Genomic DNA, 22313 nt, shown 5'->3' with positions numbered 1-22313 from the left:
GCTTTTCCACCATAACTTTGAAGTTTTTAAATATTGACGAATTTATATTTGAAAAATACTCAATAAATGTGAGGAATTAATGATTACCACCAGTAGATGCTGTCTACATTGGCCCATGCAAATCAGAATGTACTAAATCCAAGATGTTTTTAGTATAACTTTTACTTGTTTTTAATGGAAGATGTGACTGTTTTTCCATGATGAATAATTCCCAGGGATTTTTACCACATTATCCTCATTCAGCGGCATTGAAATCTCAGTCAACTTCTGTATACTTCTGCAATTCACATGTCCTAGCCTGCGATGCCATAAGAATAAAATACCTTTTGTGTAGCAGCATTGTTTCAGTTCGCTTGTATTCAAGCAACAGATCCTATTCTTAGGTGATGCTTTGGCAATTAGTTCACCTTCTGCATCATAGATGAGTCCATCTTTTTTTGTTAAACATCACTTTATGCCCTTTACTTACAATTTTACTAACTGAGACCAAATCTGTTGCTGAGTTAGGTATATGAATGATGCCAGACACTTCTATCTCCACAGTGTTATCACAAGTATAGAATGTCAGATCAACACTTCCAGAAGTCTTTGCTACTAAACCACCACCACCCACACTGCCTACTGAGCTATTGCATGGCTTGGTATTATGAAGCTTCCATCCATCATTAGTGTTGAGCCGAGACAGAAGAATCTAAATACCACATCTCCCTTTCATGAGACTGTAGAGAATCTGCTGCAAGAAAGGCTCTCTCTTTTATGACCGTTTCCTGGTTATATTTCCTTTATAGCTATTTTTGATGACCTTCCTTTTTCCCTTGTGCTAGAACAATATTTAGCATTATGACTGGGTTAGTTGCACATTGGGTTAGTTGCATTTGATGATGTACTATACAGTTTGTTTATTTACACATATTGCCGATTCTTCATTTCCATCTGCATCTTCAAGTTTGACATCTTGTAGTAGTTTTACTTTAATAGAATCTCTGGTGACATGTGTGGCACTGTTTTAAAGTGCCATAATCAAGGTTGATAATTATCAGGTAATCCAGCAAGGAGCAACGTTTCTATCAATTCTTCACTCATCAGAAACTTCATTTCATTTAACTTAAATGTGCTCATTATGATTCGATTGCATTAGTCATCTTCCAAATTTAATTTTACTAATTTGCTGGTGATTAACGTTTTAAGCAAGTTCACTGTATGGCGAAGTCCAGAGCGTTTAAATGCTTTTCCGAGGCCATCCAAGCTTCTGCTATTATATTTTGTGTCCCTTGTGTGGGAATAATTTGTTTTTTCAATGAAGTGTACAATCCAGGAATGTGGTTCTCTGTCTCTTTTCTTCCAAGAATCATCTAGTTTCGTTGGATCCAAAGGAGAGTTCTCTATAACATCCCATAGTTCAACGTGAACTAAATACACCTTCAGAGCAAATTTACACATCAAATAATTTTCTTGGCTGATCACCTTTTCAAGTACTGGAAGTCAAGATGTGGCTGAACTATTCACTTTTAGGCCTCAACATATAAAATAAATGGCAGTGCATATGTGCGAACAATCAACTGACAAAAACAAAAAAGTGATCGGTCAGGTGTCACTTATGAAAAGGCTTCGAATTTCCATGCACGACTCCTATTCCTTAACATTTATAAAAACATTGTTTTTATACCTGGTCCTGGGCCCATACCTTTTTGTTGAGCATTTCAAATATAATTATGGTGAAAGCTCTGGGAAAGAATGCTTTATTACACATGAGCACATCACAACCAGAGTTAAAGTAACAAAAAAAAAGTAAAGAGTATGCTTTTGATATCAATTTACTTATAATAACACTGATGGCTGATGGAATCATTGCTAGTGTCATTGATGACTAGGACCCTTGTCACGACAAGGAATAACATGGTGACAGCCATATTGTAAAAGGACCATCCAGTGAGGAAGCTTCTCTCTGCCTTAAGATGTCTATTACGTGGTTTGAAAAACAAGGTTATATTTGCTAGTTATTGTGTTTAAGAGGTATGCGAGATTTAGTAGCTAAAAAGCAAGTCTCAGTTCTGAAGCAAAAATCAATTTTGGACTTCTTTTATGAACTATAGGGCTGCTTCATATGTATAAAATATATGTAGTTTTGTGGTTAATACATATACCTGTCTCTCAGTTTCATATTGCTCTCATGATAGTGATACAATTTTTTTTTAAGCAATTGGTTATCCAAGAAATCAGTTAGCCAAACACACTCAGTCCCAAAATGTTCCAGTTAATTGATGTTCTACTTTAATATAAGAACCACCTACCCATCTTGAGGATGGAATGAGGTGACAAACAGCCTTAAAAGTCAGCAGAAAATTTCAGATTGGGCTGATAAAGTCTATAAAAATGTTGCATCCACCTATGAAACAAAGCAAACATCACCCAATCAGAATTCAATCATGGCTACTTACTGAGCGGTTATATACTACTCTTGCTTGCTTTTCTGTCCACTGGAATTTTTTCACAGCGTACGCCGTCTCTGCTTTCAATTCCTTTACAATAGCAGGCATTTCTTGAAGTATGTTTTCATATCTGGCTAGTACATGATTCTGAAATCAAATTATTTAAATAAATTCTTGCTGAAAAATAGAGATATCAGTAAGACATGAATTATATAAAGTTACATTTGGATGGAGGAGGACAAAAGGTGAGCAAAGTGACAGAGTGCACTATGAGTAGATACATGCGAAAAACAGCAAAGTGATGGCAATGGTGGGGACGGAGGGGGGGAGCAGTTGTTGGGTGGGGGAAAGTGTCGAAAAATGAAGAAATGATGTGGCTGGGAAGCGGTGAGTGAGGGTGAGTGGGTGAAAGGGATGGAAGAATGAATATGGGAGAAACTGGGTGCACAAGAGCTGTCATGAGGGGGCCATGAGCTCAGGATGAAGAAAATGGGTTAGGGTGGAGGAGAGAGGATGAGAAAAGGGGTAAGGGAGGGAGGGGTCAATGTAAGTGTCTGATTCCAGCCATATGATTTCACGTGATGTCACTACAGTGCAGAGTTTTTGAGTTGGTTGTGTTTGTAGATGTTGTGCTGTTGGGTTTGATGGTGCCCTCTGGTGGTGTATGTGTACATTCTAAGTTTAACATGCCATATTGGATTCATTTGAGTTTTGGTTGTGAGCACACTAACGTGGCTCTGAGTTTACACAGTCTGTGCGGTAATGTAGGTTATGGAAGTGTTTTCAGTGGGTTATTAAGGTTTTTTTTTTTGTTTGTGTGTTTGGCGTTTTTGTTAGGTCTTATTGGTTTTGTGTTTGTTGTGCAGAAAGAAGTTTAATTTGTTTTATTGCTGTGTTGTTAAGTATGGATATGACAGCAAAATTTGCGAGCATATCACTATGTTCACAGATGGGTGATGATGCGATGTCTGTCATAAAATTTCTGCAGATTTTTGAATTTATTGCAGAATAGATTAGATGTCACATTTGTGGCAACAACATGAGACTGACAAGAGCTCCGGCAGCTCGTACCAGGGGCACGTTTATGTGGCATTGTCGGCATGATAAGATCGTCAGTCAATTAGATGCGATACCTGGTTTGAGAAATGAGGCAGATTAACTTGCTCACTTATTATTTTTGTTATAGGTCATCTATAAGTTTTTATGTGCATGAAACTGGCTTAAGTGAGAGAACTGTTTTGGACTGGTTTTCATTTTGTCGAGAGGTTTGTTCAGAGTATGTCAAGTATAGGGGCAATTTGGATGGGCTCGGCGTAGTTGTTGAAATTAATGGATTACAGTTTGATAAAAGGAAGTATGGGAGGGGCAGTTCCTATGTTGGTCTGTGCATGTGGGGGGGGGGGGCTGTTATTTAGTGGAGTGGGTATGCCAATACTGTTTTTCGAGCTTTTCAGAGTTGTAGTAAAACACAATTGATACATTTTATTGAGGAACCTGTTGAGGAGGGTAGCACTATAGTTTCTGATGCATTTTTGTCTTAAAGTAGTTTGGGGAAGAGGGGCTATAATCATTCAGTAGTTAATAAAAGTATTTAGTTTAAGAATTATGAAACTGAGGCTTATACTAAAATAATAAGAGGGGTTTTGGGGGGCAATTAAATCAGTTATAGGGAGGGAGGAGTGGTACTCTTCCAATATGTTGGAGAGGACCAATTTGGTTGCATAATTTTTTTTAAGTGTGACTGTCTTTTTTTTTTTTGGGGGGGGGGGGGGCGTGATTCAGGGGCACTGGGGTTGGTATATGGGTGGCAGGTTGTGGATGGCGTGTTAGGAATTCTTTTTTGTTTTGTTGTATGCGGGTGGTGGCCAACTTATATAGCTGGAGGCTTCTATTGGTAAGTAACTTTTGTTTTGGTTTTATTCTATGGTAATTGTGACATTTTATGTGTTGTATATTTATGGTAGGTCAGTTATGTTTTAATTGAGGTGTTTGGATTTCAGTTCCACTTTTTGGTATTTTTGAACTGAGGACTCCGATAGAGCTATATGGGTCAATGGAAATGTCCGATTCCACTTTTTGGAGTTGTAGGTGTTGATCTTTTGAGCTATATAGATCAAGGGAAACATCGGATTCCTGTGGTTTTCTTAGTGTAGCAGAATGCTGTTATTTATTTTTGGATATTGTTTGTTTCGGGATCATATGGTGCTTCTTTGTTATTGTATATTTAGCTTGTCCCCGCTCTAAACCCCAGTTTTCCACGGCTGTCCCATTAGTTTTATTTTATTTTTGGAGTGAGGCATTATTATGTCTTTTTTTTTTGCATTTTTTGGTGTGTGTGTGTGAAGTGATGTCATTTTGTATATGCTGAAAGTTACAATTTCTGCCACACTGGTGATGTCATGGGTCAGGTGGAATCGGACACTTCTGTAATGCCGTGAAGGAGTGCTGGGAGACGAGGAGCAGGGGAGGAGAAGGTAATGGAAGGTGTGTAATACAACTTTTAGAAATTTTGTGTGCTTATGTGTTACTGGGAAAAATCGTATTGTTTACTTTTTTGTCAGCACGTGCCTGCACACAATACAAAGTAATAGATAAAGTCATTCTACAATGAGAAACTACATTGTGGGTTGATACCAAAATGGATGAGCTACATACCACAATTTAGGATAATGTGGGATTTGCCAGGAAGTCATAGGTGACACATGGTGGCTTGTTCGTCTTGCAATCTGGACACAATACCATAAAATTTTGAGCTGTTTTCTAAGCTAATTGTGTACACTCAAGGAAATCTGGAGAAGTTGTTCATCCATTTATAACAGATTCTATATTTTATTTTAGAGCTGGAAAGCCACAGTGCCTTTAACAAAATGAACAGGCAAAATCACATTGAGCATTATGACAAAGTTGTCACATCCCCTTCTGATTCCAAGGCTACATCCTCCACCCACCCCCTCCCTCCCTATTCATTCAATGTATACATTAGCCCCTAATTATTTTAGCACATATGTAACGAATTCAATATTGGTATCCCCTTCTCATTACCCTACATGGTCTTTAATGAGCTGTCCTCATCTATAGTGAAGACTTTACTTTTACTTTCAACGGTTGACACAGTTAGCAGCTACATACTTTTTAGATGACTTATGGATTATAAAGCACTTTATAATGAACAACAGAGTCATCATTACCTGATACACAGCAAGTGGTAATGTTACTGCTGTGCGGAGTATGATAGTTGAAGAAATGATCGTGGCCCACCACGGTAGACATGTCAGATCGTGAAGAAGGACTAGGTTTTCTTGAGCAAAAAGCACTGGGCTGCTTTCGGACAGGAATTTTAAAACCATGGGAGGATGAGGCGCGATTTCCGGTGTAAATTGTGAGGAGAGGGACCTTCGCTGACAACATTTGTTTCTTCCCATACTAAACAAGAAAAGCCCACATTTTTTCTCTTGGTGTAAATGGTCCAACTCAACGCCAGAATAAGTTCTGTTTGCACAAACGCTGTATGCCCGACTTCCCGCAGCACTTTTAACTTTAGAAACACAAAAATTCGAATATCGTGAAAACATCTTGTCCACGATAGGTGAGACAGGAAGTTTCATTGAATGGTGCATTGTAAGCACTATTGACCTATTACTTCACGTTAAATGCTGTTGACATATACTTCTCTGCGAAGTTCACAAACATACACCTAGAACAACTAAGCTCCCATGTAAACAAATAATAAACAAATGCTTCTTCGAGCTAGACTCTCTGACATCTTCGATGTGATCTGAACATGTCCTGCTAGGTCAAATACCGATGCGAGAGGGCATTCTGTCATTGGCACTTACGAAAAATGCTATTACGACTAATAATGAACAATAGAAGGATCCCTCAGAATGGACTACATCGAGGACTATGATGGTGGGTTAAAAAAAAAAAAATGCTCGATAGCGACAGGCAACTGTTCAGAACTCATTGTTTTGGTTTTCGTTTTAGCTTTGCCGCCAATTACGTATATGTCTATATGAGTTTTCTCTGAGAGTTTTGCCGCCACATTTCGGAAGTGCTGAAGTATTGTTTATTATGGTAGGAAAAGCAGGCAGCGAGGAAACGACAAAAGAAAACTTGCCATGGTAAGATGTTCGACTGGAGAATTTCTAAATACGGAAGGAAACTGTCCCTTGTATTTGTTATATACGCACATACATACTCGACTGAATACGCAACCTTCAAATACATTAAATTTGATATAGAAACAAGTATAATAGAATTAGATTGTGGAGTAATGGTATATACACATAGATCTTTGCGAAACTGCACACCCTGTACAAAATTTATTTTTGAATCATCGCCTACAGTCGTGGGCGACTCACTCATTGGATGAGTGACCAATTGATAGTTTGTTCTTGTAAACGGCTTTTGATTTTGTAGTTAGGGCTTACAGAATATGTAAAGAGTCAAATTTCTACATAGTGTCACTTGATCCCAACGATTTAAGGGAGACTTGCATCCGATTCAAAGGACGTCAGGGTTTTACTGGCAATTCAGAAACCTCATTGTTTATAAAACTTGGAATGCAGAGGAGTGTTCGATACGAATCGTCGGCATTGGCCGTCTTAACCGAACTTTGGCAGACGTAACATGACTTAACGAGGGATCTATTAAATCGTGTTATCATAAGGATAAAAGGTAGAACAGAAGGTACAAAAAGTTAATACAGATTTAAATAAATCGTATAAACACAATCCTGTTTCAATTTATTAAATGTGCACTAGAATATTTTAAGTAGACGTGTGAAAACCATAACACAAATTTTACTCTATCTGCTATCATGTGGCATATAATGTTTGAGTTTGTGGGTGATTTATCTGATTCATGTCTGTACCTTCTATGTCACATTTTATAGTGTCTTCTGAATAATGTTGGGTGAGCTCTGTCTTGAGCAGAGTCAATAGGGTTTTCTTGGTTGGAATCATTGCTTTTGTAGGCTGAACAATAGGTAGCCCGGATGCTGCTCTACATTTTGATAAAGATTTACTTGGATGGTTTTGCTTTCCAATCTTTTTTAGAGTTCGTCGGAGGAAGACACTTTCGATCTTTTTAACTGAAAGGTAGTACTGCCCTAAACACTTTTACTGGATGGAAGTGGCTGGAGAGTAGAGACTGAGATAAAATGATTCGGTGAATTGGTTGAACTGTTCTGCCTTCTTTCATATTTGCAGAAGTGTTGGTTTGGTAAACTCATTTTTTGAATATGGACAATTCTTGGTGTTTTCTGTTCATAATCTCCCCCCTCCCCTCCCTAAGTCCCTCAAGACAGAGACTTTAGTCGCAGGCTCTACTTCGTACATCACAACATTCTGGGATATTTCTTCAGCTTCTCAAATGCAGGAATCCAAATAACAGTGGTTGCATAATTACAGTATCGACTTTCCTGTTCCTCATAAATGTAATTTTCAGATCTCGAACAATGCAGATGAGCTCATGCTGTTTGCAGCTGGTACTTGAATAATAGGGAACAACATGCAAGAATCTTTGTTCACTGTCAACAGTTAAACAGTGTGTGTTCATTTTGGGGTCAATCTATATGAAGTGGTCCAGTGATGGTTATTTTACCATTTTAAAATATTTTAATTTTTTATATGTGATTGCCCTATATTTGAGAAGTTAAAAACAGTTTTTTAAAATAATTTATCTTGTACATTTACTCGAAGCGGCCATTTTTATTTGTAGGCCCGTGATGATTTTTCAGTCTGGAGACATTAGGGCCTAGCGAAAATTTGAATATCTCTGCGCTGGGTTAAGTTACAACATTGCAATTTACATGATTGTTCTAGAAAAGTGTCTGCTACGACATTGTCTATTACACAAAATACCGTAAATTCAAAAACAACCAGTCAAAATGGCCTCCAAAGTTTGGTATCCAAGTTTTCAAAAAATCCACTTTTTAATAACAAACAAGGAGTGATTTATGAGAGTCTATTTTTTTCCTATAGTTCGATATCATACACTACTAGCCTCATACAGAGCAAGAACACTTACAAATGTTTCCTTAATGTTTTATGAATTTTTGAAATTTGAAAATTTTCATTTTTTGCGAAGTTTGGGGTTAGTTATCTCACGTGGGACTGAATATAAAAGTGTGATTTTTGCACAGTTTGTACATCTGTATGATAGCAACGTACTGTAAAAATTTCAACATTGATATCTTACTGTGAACAAAGATATGAATTTTTGAAAAGGAGGAAATAATTCACATTACTCTATAACTGATCTTATGGCTGTTGCCTATTTAAATGGTTTATTGTTTCATTGTAATAAAATTTAATTGTGACATATATTTAGTTAACACTATCACCCAATATTCATTTAGTTTATTAATTTTTAATAATGCAATATTAAACAATAGGAGCTTTTGCTTTTGTTCTATGGTAATAAAAATGACCGTTTACTTTAGGTTCTGCATTCACAACAAATATTTTTGAGTAACAATTTGGGCACAGTGAATTTCTAGGAATCGCATTACGTTTCACTTTGGAATCTGTTTCACTCTCACATACCAAGGACAAATATTTAAGTTTCATTTCCCTCAAACCTTTAGTAATACACTTTTTATGAACTTTAATTGGATCACAGTACTTTCTTCCAAAAATGTGGTTGTACTTTAGAATATATTTCTTCACACAATGATGTTACAGAAGAACTTACTTGAAATTTAAACAAAGTTTGTCTAACTCCATCAAATCAATCAATCAATCAGTCAATCTCTTTATTCATCCTTTAACAATATACACTGCATGGATGTAGTCAATTACAATATAGTTTCTTATCTTTAATTTGTTTCAAAAGCTTGCATAATAAATACAAATATTTTATATCAGTGTATATAAATAATGGAAATACGGAAGCGTCCGATCCAACCTGTCGGCTTTGACCCATGACGTCACAAATATGGCGGAAACGACCATAAACGACAATTCCAATATGGCGGATATAAAAACGTTGCATACGTATCACAAAGACGAAAACACATAGAAAAACAACACACACAAAGGTTTCACAAGAACAATCTGCTAACATTGATAACAAACAAAGATAATAATAAACAAGTGGTACTCAAGGCCAGGCAGGGGGGGGGGGGGCTGCGCCCCCCCCCCCTGACCCCCCCGCCAAAAAAAAACTCCCAACCTAACCTCGTATTCAGGGCTACGCTACAGATCAATGTGTAGGTCAATCAAAAGATAAATAAAAGAAACAAATAAAAAAAAGAAAAAAAAACAATATTGATTCATTAGACATAACGAGTAGCGACAAAACATATAGACCATAGAGATTGAACAATCTAATGGCAAACTGATAAAAGCCTCGTAGACGACGTTAAAACAAAAAGTACAGTAAAAAGGTAAACTATATATTACAGGCCCTAAAACTCCTACTAAGGTAACGTCAACGAGGCAACATCTACAAACACGCCACACTCACAAACCAAACTCCGCGCCGTAATGACGTCACACACCACAACACCCTTACGTCACGTGTCAAAGCCGACGCGTGAGATCGGATGTTTCTGTTGACCCATAAATAATATTACTTTTTCATATTCAGATATTCTTAAATGCTATAAAAACTATGTGTTAGTAAAAATTGTTTAAGATCGACCTTGAATTTGTGCAATTCTTAAATTATTGTAGAAGGCAATGCACTAAAAAGTATTTTGGGCTGGTACTTTACACTTTTTTGGTAGAGTGCTCCTTTGTGGGTGTGTCTTTGAAAATCATCCCTGTTCCTTGTTTCATGGTTATGAACCTGATTATTTAATGTTGAAAATTCCTGGTGAGTTTTCAGAAAGCATACACATTCATAGATGTATAAGCTAGGAAGAGTCATTATTTTAAATTATTTAAATATTTCCCTGCGTGACACTCTGCAGGGAACCCCTTTTATTATTCTAATAGCCCTTTTTTGAAGTTTGAAAGCTTGTTTTGCTGTACCTGTATTTCCCCAGAAGATCACACCATATCTAAGCAAACTGTTCATGTAAGCATAATAGGCACACAGCAATGAGTCAGTGTTGCAGCATTCCCGAAGCATTCTTAGCATGTACTTAATTTTTTACTCAAATCTTCTAGATGCTTTTCCCATCTCAAGGGCTCATCCACCCATATACCGAGGAATTTTGTGTATGGAGCTTGTGCAAAGTTCCCTAACTCAGCTTTTACTCTTTTTCTAACTTTACTTTTAATATTACTGAAATTCTTGAATACCGTTTTATCCTTATTTATGATCAAAGCATTATCACTAAACCATTTTCATGTCTCATTTATTGTCCTAGAGACACTCTGCTGTAGATCATCCTCAGTGTATCCTTTAATAAAAATGCTAGTGTCATCAGCGAACATCACCGTTTCTGCAACACGGAACCCTGGGGCACTCCATAGCTAGTGTGTGTGTGTGTGTGTGTTTTTTTTTTTTTTTTTTTTTTTTTTTTTTTTTTTTTTTTTTTTTTTTTTTAAAAATCTGAAAGATACTCTTTGCTTTCATGACATATTTGTACTTTCTGTTGTCTATCAGAGAGATAAGACTTGAACCATTTGAAGGCAAGTCCCCGGACCCCATAACATTCTAGTTTCATAAGCAGTAAGTCATGGCTGATTAAATCAAATGCTTTAGATAAATCTAAGAATATTCCACAGCTTAATTCATTCTTGTTCAAGGCATTTAGAACCATTTTCATGAATTGCAAGACTGCCATTGACATTTTTCAAGTTTTTAGTAACTGAACCGTAAACTGTTTTGTGACGCAATTCACTTGCTATCTGTCCAACAGAGCACTGTTTATCCATGTTATTGCATTCCAGTTAATCTCTCAAAATTAATTACAAATTACACACAGAACAAAGCATATAAAAATTCTACACTCTCAATTAAGGAGGTTTCAGAACAGACTGACTACAACAATGTCACTCCCATCAATAATGTAATTCTACAATGCTACACCCTGCAATAATGTTCTTCTTTGTTGACAATAAACCTAACTAACCCCAAACTTTACAAAAAATTAAAATTTTCAAATTTCAAAAATTCATAAAAAATTAAGGAAACATTTGTAAGTGTTCTTGCTCTGTTTGTGGCTAGAAGTGTATGAAAGCTAGAAATAGGAGAAAATAGACTCTCATAAATCACTCTTTGTTTGTTATTAAAAAGTGGATTTTTTTAAAATTTGGATACCAAACTTTGGAGGTCATTTTGACTGGTTATTTTTTAATTTACGGTATTTTGTGTAATATACAATGTTGTAGAGGACACTTTTCTAAAAACAATCATGTCAATTGCAATGTTGTAACTTAACCCAGTGGAGAGATTTTCATATCTTTGCTAACGTCCGTAAACTGAAACATCATCGCTTGCTTACAAATGAAAATGGCAGTCATTCAGTAAAGGTGAAAAGTAATTTTTTTTTAAAAACCTGTTTTGATCTTCTCAGTTTTAGGGTAATCACACATAAAAAAATTAAAATATTTGAAAATGGTCTAGTGACCAACTTAATTTTTCTGGGACCACTTCATTTGGATTGATCCTTTGGCTGACAAAAATTTAGTGTATGCATTACAAAACTCATTCTTGTTCACCAAAGCATTAAATAAAAAGACTAGTACTGAAACAGAAATGAACTTTAACTAGCTTAACTGCACGTGTAGCATAAAACCAAATAACATGACACAGTATCTAAAACATTCGACTAGTGCTTTGGAGGATTGGAGTTCAGATCCCCATTTGCTAAGCAGTTCTAAGATTTCCATCAGTACCATAATCACTTCAGCTGAATGCCAGGGTGTTCCCTCCAACAAGACAGCTATCATTGCTTCCCTAATCCTTATTAAAACTGGGCAAGATAATTCACTTGTAAGAAACTGGGCTCATATTCGGGAGGATGAAATTTCAAATTCGTGTCCAGCCATCCATATTTACATTTTCCCATATTTTGTCATTATGCATAACATCTGTATCAGCAGTAGTACACAGTGGGTTAAAAACTGGAAATGGAAACTTACATCACAAAAATTAAGTGAAACAGGTGCCATTAAAATCTGTTGATTCCTCTCCATTATATATCTGTTGTGGTCATCATTCGAAATATCGGTTTGATGCAGCTCTCCCTGCCAATTCGTGCTGTGTAAGCTTCTTCATCTCTGTATTACTACAGTTGACAGCCATTTGAACAATGCCACCAAGGATAGGGTCTCTACACTCCGTGCATGATGTTAACAGTACCGGTCATACTATTACAAAACACATTTTTAGCTACTAGCGTATATTGAGCTCCACATATATCAGATTCTTGCCTAAAATGTAAAGGAAAGTGTGATACTTTGATTAGGGTATATTTGTTCTCTTGTTTTTATGGTATACTGTCTTTTTTTTCCCCTTCATAAAATTGTCTTGAAACTTTTTAGAAATTAAGAGAAACTGTGCAATATCGATACAAATCTCTATGTATATGAATTAAGAAAAGGTTTGGAGATTCAGTAAGCAATGAATTTATATTTGCATAGTTAGTAATTTTTTTTCTTTGTGCTTAAAAATACAGGAAAAAAACTTCACTCCATTTCTCTTAATCTTGAGTTTTGTGATTTTATTGATATTTACAATGCAATTAATCCTCTTGATATAATTATTCAAAAGAATACTGACTGAAGAACTAATCATACAGTCAGTGTCGTCATGTACAGTGTGATTTGTCGTACACTACCCAACAAATATATCATACCAATCAAGTTGCTATGACACACACAAAACAATACATTTCTTTGGCACCTTTCCTGAAAAAGCAACTCTTCTTTTTCTGTAAGCAATTTTTGTGCAGTAAAAAATATAAATGCTGCGCAGGCTATAACATCCTAAGTTAACACAGCCCACCTCTACTGGTAACGGGTGTTAAATGAATTCAGTCATCTTTCACTTCCTTGTCATCTGCCAGATACATTTTTCAATAATTGATTTTACTTTTCTTAAAAGTCTCGATTTGTCCAGTAGCCACTTAGGTAATGAAGCATGGGCCACACATCGTCATATAACACATAAATTTAACTCTTCGTTGTATGTAACTTTTGAAAGGTCATTTATGTCTGATTCATTAGACAAAATATCTTCCATTGAAACCACATTATCACCCAATTTTTGTGACTTCCATCTGAATGCCACATAATTTTGTACCATTGTTTTATTGTGTCTCAAAAATCTATGTAATTGAGAAATGGTAATTACCACCACTCATCTGATGATAATTCCCAAATGTGCTTTCCATGTCATCAGTTTGAATCTTGCCTGTTAGAAGGTACTGTCTATTTCTCTCAGTGAGCCAGTACCAACCAGAACCGTCAAGGCAAGGGTGGTATATGAAGAGCTAAATCAGTTTGTTTACCCAGAGCAATTACACTCTGACAGTTTTCCTTCACTAACCAATTTGCAAACTGATGTAGGAACTGTAGCGTGTGTTGAGAATTCCTGTTTATTGGCTCTTGAAACTTATTAAATAATCTTTGACCTTTTAATAGAGTTTTAATGTTAACTGCATCCCACTACTTGCAGACTCTCTCATTCAAACTTGTAGTATCATTTGAGTATTCAGTATTGTGTTTAGAACCTAATTCCTTCAGAACAATAACTGTTGTGTGGTCAAAAACATGAAGAGCAAGTGTTATGCTCTGCCTTTGCGTGGTTGATAGATACAGTGATTTAAGACATTTTATTGGCGAATTTCAACAAATTTGCCTCCCCCTGCGGATCCAGGGGTTAGAATAGGCCCGAGGTATTCCTGCCTGTCGTTAGAGACGACCGCGAGGAGTCTCACACTTTTTGGCCCTATAAGTTCAGGTCCCATTTTCTGGTTTGACCTGCCACTTTCTAAATTCTACAGAAGTGCAAGGCAGGCTATATGGGGAAGGACACCTTACGTGATGCATGAGTTATCCATAGTGCATTAGATTTGATCTCCTGAACCTTTTCTCATCATGGCTTTGCATCTCCACCTGCAATTCAACTATTTGGGCAAGGACACTTTCCAGAGTATGTCATCTTCTTCCATTGTCTCCTGTCCAGATTGCACAGTACTCCAAAAGGAGCGGAAGATCATGGAGTAAAAGACCCTGGACCAGTTTACTTACCAAGAGGCTAAACGTAAATTTGAACAATTACACCCCGTTTGATTGACGTCCACATATGCTGCAGCTACATTACCATCGCCATCACAAGTACGAGTCGTAGCACTCTTGGTGCCACGAGCAGTGGGCCCTCCAGGCCACCAGAATACATCAGTCCCCTTTTTGCTCCCAAATTACTTATTTCGGGAGCAAGCCACGGTCTTCCTCCATGCCTGAAGCTACTTCAGAAAAGTCCTCCCAGCACGCCACTAAAGAGAAGCGAGAGAGCAAGCAAAAAAAAAAAAAAAAAAAAAAAAGACCCTCCGGTGACCGCAACACCACAACGATCTTAGCGTGCCCTGAGGACCTGGATCTCACTCATGCCTCATCCACAGTAGGAATGGATACAAATAATCAATCGGTGCAAGCAGGTGACCCTGAGGCGTAACATGCATCCTTGCACACTTCATGCCTTCCCAACCTCATGATAACATCATCCTCCAGTGGAATTGCTGTGGTTTCTTCCACCACCTGGCTGAGCTATGGCAACTGTTAAGCTTTACACCTGCTTTCTGCATTGCTCTCCAGGAAAACTGGTTCCCTGCAATGCGGATCCCTGCCCTCTGTGGCTATTGGGGATATTACAAGAACCGTAGTGGCTATAATAAAGTGTCAGGTGGAGTTTGCGTTTATGTCTTGAACTCTGTATGTTGTGAGCCTGTGCCCCTTCAAACTGCTCTTGAATCTGTGGCTGTAAGGATGAGGACGACACAGGAAATAACTGTCTCCAACGTATATCTTCCTCCAGATGGTGTAGTACTCTTGAATGCATTGGCTGCACTGATTCATCAACTCCCTAAACCTTTCCTACTTTTGGGAGATTTTAACGCCCATAACCCCTTGTGGTGTGACACCGTGCTTACTGGCCGAAGTAGAGATGTCGGAACTTTACTGTCCCAACTCGACCGCTGCCTCTTAAATACTGGGGCCCCCCACACATTTCAGTGTGGCTCATGGCACTGATTTATCCCTCTGCAGCCCAGGACTTCTCCCGTCTGTCCACTGGAGAGCCCACGATGATTTGGGTGGTAGTGACCACTTTCCCATCTTCCTGTCACTCCCCTAGTTCCATTCCCCCAGATATCTACTAAGATGGGCTTTAAACAAAGCAGACTGGGAAGCTTTCACCTCTGTTGCCACCGTTGAATCTCCCCCACATGGTATCTTCGATGTGGTGGTTGAGCGGGTCACTAGAACGATCGTTTCTACAGCAGAAAACACGACCCTTTGTTCTTTAGGACGCCACTGGTGAAAGTCAGTACCTTGGTGGTTGCCGGAAATCACTGAGGCCATTAAAGAGTGTTGGAGAGCTCCACAGCGACTTAAGTGGCACTCTTCCTTCAAGCACCTAATAGCTTTTGAACAGCTCCCTATCTGCGTTCGCCAGCTTGTAAAAAGATGGAAACAGGAATGTTGGAGAGGAACGTCTCGACCATTGTGTGCCATACGTCACCTTCCCAAGTCTGGACAAAGATCAGACATGTTTTTGGGTACCAGACCATGACAGGTGTCACTGGCATTAATATCAGTGGTGTGTTATCTACTGACACAAACGCAATTGCTGATCACTTTGCGCGAGCCTCCGCGTCAGAGAATTAACCCCCAGCCGTTTACACTCTCAGATGGCAGATGGAAAGGAAAGATCACTTGTTCACTGAATGTCACAGTGAACCCTATAATGAGTGGGAGCTCCTCAGCGCTCTTGCCCATTGCTCTGACACGGCTCCTGGGCCAGATTGGATCCACTGTCAGATGATCAAACATCTCTCATCAGACTACAAGTGGCATCTCTTCGTCAACTTCAACCTGATCTGGTGTGATGGCGTCTTTGCATTGCATTGGTGGGAGAGTACCATCACTCCAGTGCACAAACCTCGCTAATACAAACTTGATGTGGATAGCTATCAACCCATCAGCCTCACCAACGTCCTTTGTAAGCTGTTAGAACATATACTAAGTCGGTGGTTGTGCTGGGCCCTGGAGTCATGTGGCCTACTTAGTCCAGGCCAGGGTGGTTTCCACCAGTGTCACTCTACCGCTGATAATCTAGTTTCCCTCAAGGCTGTCATCCGAACAGCGTTTTCCAGATGCCAGCACCTGGTTGCCATCCTTTTTGATTTACAAAAGGCTTACGACACGACCTGGCGACATCATATCTTGTGACATTATATGAGTGGAGTATCTGGGGCCCGTTCCCGATTTTTATCCAAAATTTCCTGTTGCTTCGTACTCTCCATGTCCAAGTTGGTGCCTCCCATAGCATCGGACGAAAAGCTTAGGTGTCCTACGTGCGCGCGCTACAGGATGGCTGTTTAGAGCCAACCTGCTGCTTCTATAAAACGGCATCCCGTGCAGGACATCGGTACGTCGATGACATACTCATTCTGAAAAAAATGTGTGTTCCTTACTTAGTCCTTCATTTTAACATATGCTAAGTTCAATAGCATCCGTGACTATGGAGGTAAGATTTTTTCCTAGTCTGCCTGAATTGATATGGACTATGCCTTCTGCGTACTTCCTCTCTAATGATTCTTTCGTACTTGACACATATACAGTGGAGAGACCAATGACCTTGTAGTTTGGTCCCTTTAACTTCATTAGTCCAATCGAATCCTTAACACTTTGGAGACCAGTCACTTAGAAGAATAAGAGACTTAGGAAACTGGCCGTTTATGCCAGTTTTTAAAGCATTACTGGCTCATATGTAAGTGGTGTATCTTCCAGAGTAATACATACTAAGAAAGGGCCAGGCTTCAAGGTGCTCACTCAACAAACATGATTTATTTATAGCAGAATTAAAGCTAACAGCGAAACCTAATGAGTACATGCATGAAAGTACGCCAGTGCGATCATATTGGCTCTGCCATTCATGATAGCAACTGACGTTTCTTTAGAAATAATTCTAGAAATTGTCAGCAGAAAGCAGCACCAGTCAAGGTATGTCATGAGATGTCCATACATTGTTCTCATACGAAAGGAGTCCAGTTTTTGAGTGATAGGAGGCTCACGCATCGAGAAACTCAGGATCTAACATATACTTGGGCACGAAATTTTTTACACAAATTTGTGGCTTGAGCTGTGCTCCGGCTTGGACTCTTAAAGCATTGACAGTTGGATCTAATAAAACCCTAACAATAAAAAGTAATTTTAAAAACTGTTTGAGCTTGTGGCCAGAACTGTGATATATTAATGGAAATTTCATGTGTCTTATATTAATTTTTCCTGAGTACTTTGAACAGTCAAATGGTTTTGTAGTTCTTATAATTATAGTGCAAATTGATTCATGGAAAGCATGGGAAAGAAGGTTGTTTTGGAGTACACTAGTTTGATTTGTATTTTTTTGGTCTCACAAACAGTCTGTGATTCCATAATTCTTGCAGCACATCAGTCCCCTTCACCATTTTATTTAATTTGTGGTAGTAATGCTGAGAACATTCGTCTTCTGTTCTTCATGTAAGAAGTCATTTGTGGAGAAAAGACCAACGTACTGTTATGGGTTATGATGATATTTTTTGGTAAAAATGTGATAATGGAGAGTGCTTGGTTGAATACAAATAATGGGAAGAGTAAAGGTAACAACTCACCATATAGACAAGACTTTGAGATGTTGATATGTACATAAACGAGACTGAGAGTATTGCTAGGTTTCGGATGAACCCTGTTTTGGAGACACAAACGTACCATTGTGTACCTGCATCATACTGGCTGACTATACTGTGTGAACATTGCAGCTTGGCCAGGGTGAGGGGTTGTGTCGTTTGGCATGGGAAAAGGGAGAAAGGAGATAGGGAATGAGAGGCAGGGTTGGGGGGGGGGGGGGGATGGCTGAAGATTGGAATGGAGAGACAGCAGGTGCACTGAATACAAATGTGCAGTATGAATGAGTTAGGGTCATAGGGCAGGTGTGGAGGTGGCTATGTGGATGAGCTAGAAATGATTGAGGCCAGGAGGATTATGGGATCAAAGGATGTATTTCAAAGACATTTCACATGTATAATACAGAGAAACGTGTTGGATCCAGATGGTATGGATTGTGAAGCAGCCATTGGAATGAAGCACTGGGTGGCCAGATGTGCTCTTGGGGACAGTTTATCGCCAACTATCTGTCCTAATGAATAGCTGTTGGTGGTAATGGCTACATAAAAGGCTGTATAAAAATTATAGTGGAGCTGGTATATATATATGACAAGATTGCTTTCACAGGTGGCCCTTTGTGTGATAGAATTGAACATAACTGGAGTAGAATGTGCTGGATAGTTGCACGAGTCAAGTCGAGCACCGGAGACTTGTACGGGAGCATGACCCATATGGCAACGGATTGGTAGTAGGTGTGGTGTTGACATTTTTAGGTGCTATGACAAGTAGGTTGTCACTGTGATCTGCAGGTAGTCTCCTGGATCCCAGGTTTGGTTTCATCCAGTGTATAAATTTTGAAAAAAAACTCATTAGAAAATTTGGTCAAAGGCTTGCAGTATAAGAAATCACCTTCATACTGCAAATGGCATAGGCAAAAACTGTATAGAAGTGGACAGAGATCTGGGTCATTATCTTGCTTTTCGAGTGCGAAACAGGCCCTAAAAGATGGAAGAATCAGCAATGGTCTATGGTATGAGGATGTAGAAGCAAATGGAAACTACTCCCTTAAAAACACACAGTATGTATAAACAGGAGCTATGGCATGTAAGTAATTGAGAAAGTATCATGATAATCTCTCATTTGTCAGAAAATTCTGTATGAGTCCTCCATTCGAATCTCTGGCAGCAGACCCCGAGAAAAAGATTGAATAACCATCAAAAGGGTAACATTCTATAAGCCTGAGTGTGCGATGTCAGAAGTATGAATGTGGTGGTGAAGCAATAGAATCTGAAAAGGGAAATGCAATGGTTTTGCATAAATACAGTGAAGTGAAGGAGATGGAAATAAGGGTTATAGAAGTATAGGGTAATATCAGGAGCAGCGGAATAATTGTATGACTGGAGTAGGATTCGTGTTGAGTGGGAAGGTAGAGCAGAGAGTGAGTTACTGTGAACAATTAACTGAGAGGGTTATTCTCATAAGAACATACAGCAAACCAGTGTTACCAACAATAGTTAAAGTACATGTGCTGAGGTCACAAGCTGAAGCTGAAGACGAAAATGAAGATGCAGACGAAGTATGATGGGCATTCAATAAGAAATGCAACACTTTTTTTATGAAAGCAGGTTGTTTTTATTCAGGGTTTCAATACACCATACTATTTATCACTCTTTTCATCTACAAAACTCTATTTTTCAACATAATCTCCGTTTAATGCAACAGCCTTACGCCATTTTACAGGAAGGTCCTGTATGCCCACATGGTGCCACTCGACTGGCCCACGTGGAGCCAGCATCTTGCTTCATCAGTGACCTTCCCATCATCCATATACTGCTTCCCGTGGAGTGCATCCTTATAGGGCCAAACAGATGGAAGGCAGAAGGCGAGAGATCCGGACTGTAGGGTGGACGAGGAAAAATAGTCCAATGAAGTTTCGTAAGCTTCTCTCAGGTGCACAGACTTATATGAGGTCTTTCATTTCCCTGGAGCAGGAGTAGTTTGTTTGCATTTTGTTGTGACAAACAAGCTGAAGTCGTTTTTTATTTTATTTATTTATTTATTTATTTTTCAATTTGCTGAAGGTAGCACAATATACTTCAGAGTTGGTCATTGCACCTTGAGGGATGACATCAAACAGATTAACCCCTACAGAGCCCCAAAAGACCGTCGCCATGACTTTACCAACAGAGGGTGCATCTTTGAACTTTTTCTTCGGAGGAGAGGTGGTGTGGTGCCACTCCATGGATCACTGTTTTGTTTCCGGTTTGAAGTTATGAAACCATGTTTTGAAAGGTGTGTATAGTGTCGCCATGTAGTGTAACCTCGTGAAACGATAGGGGGTAAAATGCCAATATTCTACAATGACACACAACAAAATCCACATTTTTTTCAACCAAAATTGGCTGAGAAGAAAAAGGGGTTGCATTATTTATGATGTTCGACAAAAAATTATCAGCTTGGGTTCATAAAGTGCAGGCAACTCCAGATGGTTCTCTGTTGCTCATTATGGTCTTCTGTAAAGTTACGAGGAACCCAGTAGGCCCAGAACTTTGAGTACCCCAATTGGTGCACAAGTGTGTCAGCACTACAAATGAAGATGTCTAGTTGTGCTGCAAGGTGTTTGACTGTGATTTGTTAGTCACCTCAGATGTGAGTGTCCACACATTCCAACATTGCAGGAGTCACAACTGTGTGACTAACTAGCAAACAGGAGATTGAACAGGTTTGCATGATCTTGTTGGGATTATGACAGACACCTCACTCAAGAATTCGCCTTGGTTTTGTTCATTGCCAGATGGCTGTAGACATTCTGCAAGGGCTTACAAATATTTTTGAAGCTCTGGTTTTCCATCAAAAGAAAGTCAGTGACAGCTCTCTGCTTGGGGCACACATCCATTCCAGACGCCGTTTTGAAAGCTGCGTATAGTGTCGCTGTGTAGAGGAACCTCGTGAAACTATAGGCGGTAAAACGCCAATATTCTACAATGTCACACAACAAAATCCACATTTTTTTCAACCAAAATTGGCTGAGATGAAAAAGGGGTTGCATTATTTATTGAACACCCTCATGTAGGACTATATTGAATAGGTAATTAAGTATGTAAAGGAAAATGAAAATCTAGTAATCGTGGATAATTGGAAAATTGTGGTAGGGGAGGGATACTATGGGCTTAGCAGTTGGAATGAGAGAAGAAGTAGAAGGCTAATTGAGTTCTACCATAAATTTCAACTAATAATAATGAATACTCTGTACAACAATCACGAGAGGTGTAAATGTACTTGGAAAAGGTCTGGAGACAGGAAGATTCCAGCTAGCTTAAATGATGGTCAAAGCGAGATTCTGAAATCACGTACTGGATTGCAAGGCATGCCCAGGAGCAGGTATAGACTTGGATTACTGTTCATTAATGATGAAGAGTAGACTGAAATTGAAGTGAATCATCCAGAAGAATGAATGTGGAGAGAAGTGGGATACTAAACTGCTGAGGAACAATGAGGTGCATTTGAAGTTATCTAAGGCTGTAGATAATGTGGTAATGAATACCACAGTTGGCATTGTAGTTGATGAGGTATGAGCATATCTACAAAAGGCAATCACAGAAGTTGAACAAACAAATATAGGTACAAGAATGCTGTAAAGAAGCCTTGGATAGCAGAAGTAAGTACAAAAATGTTCAGGAAAAGACTAGAATACATCAATATAAGTCAGTCAGAAATGAAATAAATACGAAGTGCAGGGCAGCCAAAGTGAAAGGGCTTCAAGAAAAAGGCGAAGAAATGGTTATCAAAAAGTCTGATTCAGCATATAGAAAAGACAAAACAATCTTCAGTGAAATTAAAGGCAAAGGCACCAACATTAATAGTACAAGAAAAATTATGTGGCCTCGTGATAAAACCTGATAACACATACAGTGTTACTTTTGAGATATTAAATAAAATGCAAATGTGATATTTTACAGGCTATGATTGAATTCTATTTTATTTATACTTGCCTTTTCAAAGTTAACCATATAAACTAATTATCCACAAATTTTTGACAGTATACCTTAATGTTTTGTCTTTGAAAAAAATTTAAAAAAAGTTTGCCAAACAGAATTTAATTAGCTCATTGCATGAACAA

At 38.5% G+C, this 22313-nt stretch overlaps 2 protein-coding genes across 2 annotated transcripts in view; one reads left to right on the top strand and one right to left on the bottom strand.

The window, feature by feature from the left end:
- LOC126190753 (cytochrome c oxidase assembly protein COX18, mitochondrial) overlaps positions 1 to 6333 on the bottom strand; it is a 73259-nt gene extending 66926 nt beyond the window's left edge. Inside the window, exons 1-2 of the mRNA XM_049931266.1 lie at positions 5618 to 6333; positions 2439 to 2576 (exon numbers count right to left, since the gene is read on the bottom strand). Of these exons, the coding sequence (XP_049787223.1) occupies positions 2439 to 2576; positions 5618 to 6046 (567 nt within the window). The 5' untranslated portion in view covers positions 6047 to 6333. The remainder of the gene's footprint in view (positions 1 to 2438; positions 2577 to 5617) is intronic.
- A 61-nt stretch (positions 6334 to 6394) lies between these two features.
- The window catches only part of LOC126190759 (replication factor C subunit 5), a 76128-nt gene continuing 60209 nt past the window's right edge, over positions 6395 to 22313 (top strand). The window contains exon 1 of the mRNA XM_049931278.1: positions 6395 to 6550. Within this exon, the coding sequence (XP_049787235.1) occupies positions 6501 to 6550 (50 nt within the window). The 5' untranslated portion in view covers positions 6395 to 6500. The remainder of the gene's footprint in view (positions 6551 to 22313) is intronic.

The sequence above is a fragment of the Schistocerca cancellata genome, chromosome 1, assembly GCF_023864275.1.
Source record: "Schistocerca cancellata isolate TAMUIC-IGC-003103 chromosome 1, iqSchCanc2.1, whole genome shotgun sequence".
Taxonomy (NCBI): Eukaryota; Metazoa; Arthropoda; class Insecta; order Orthoptera; family Acrididae; genus Schistocerca; species Schistocerca cancellata.
This window is presented reverse-complemented; position numbering and strand designations above follow the sequence as displayed.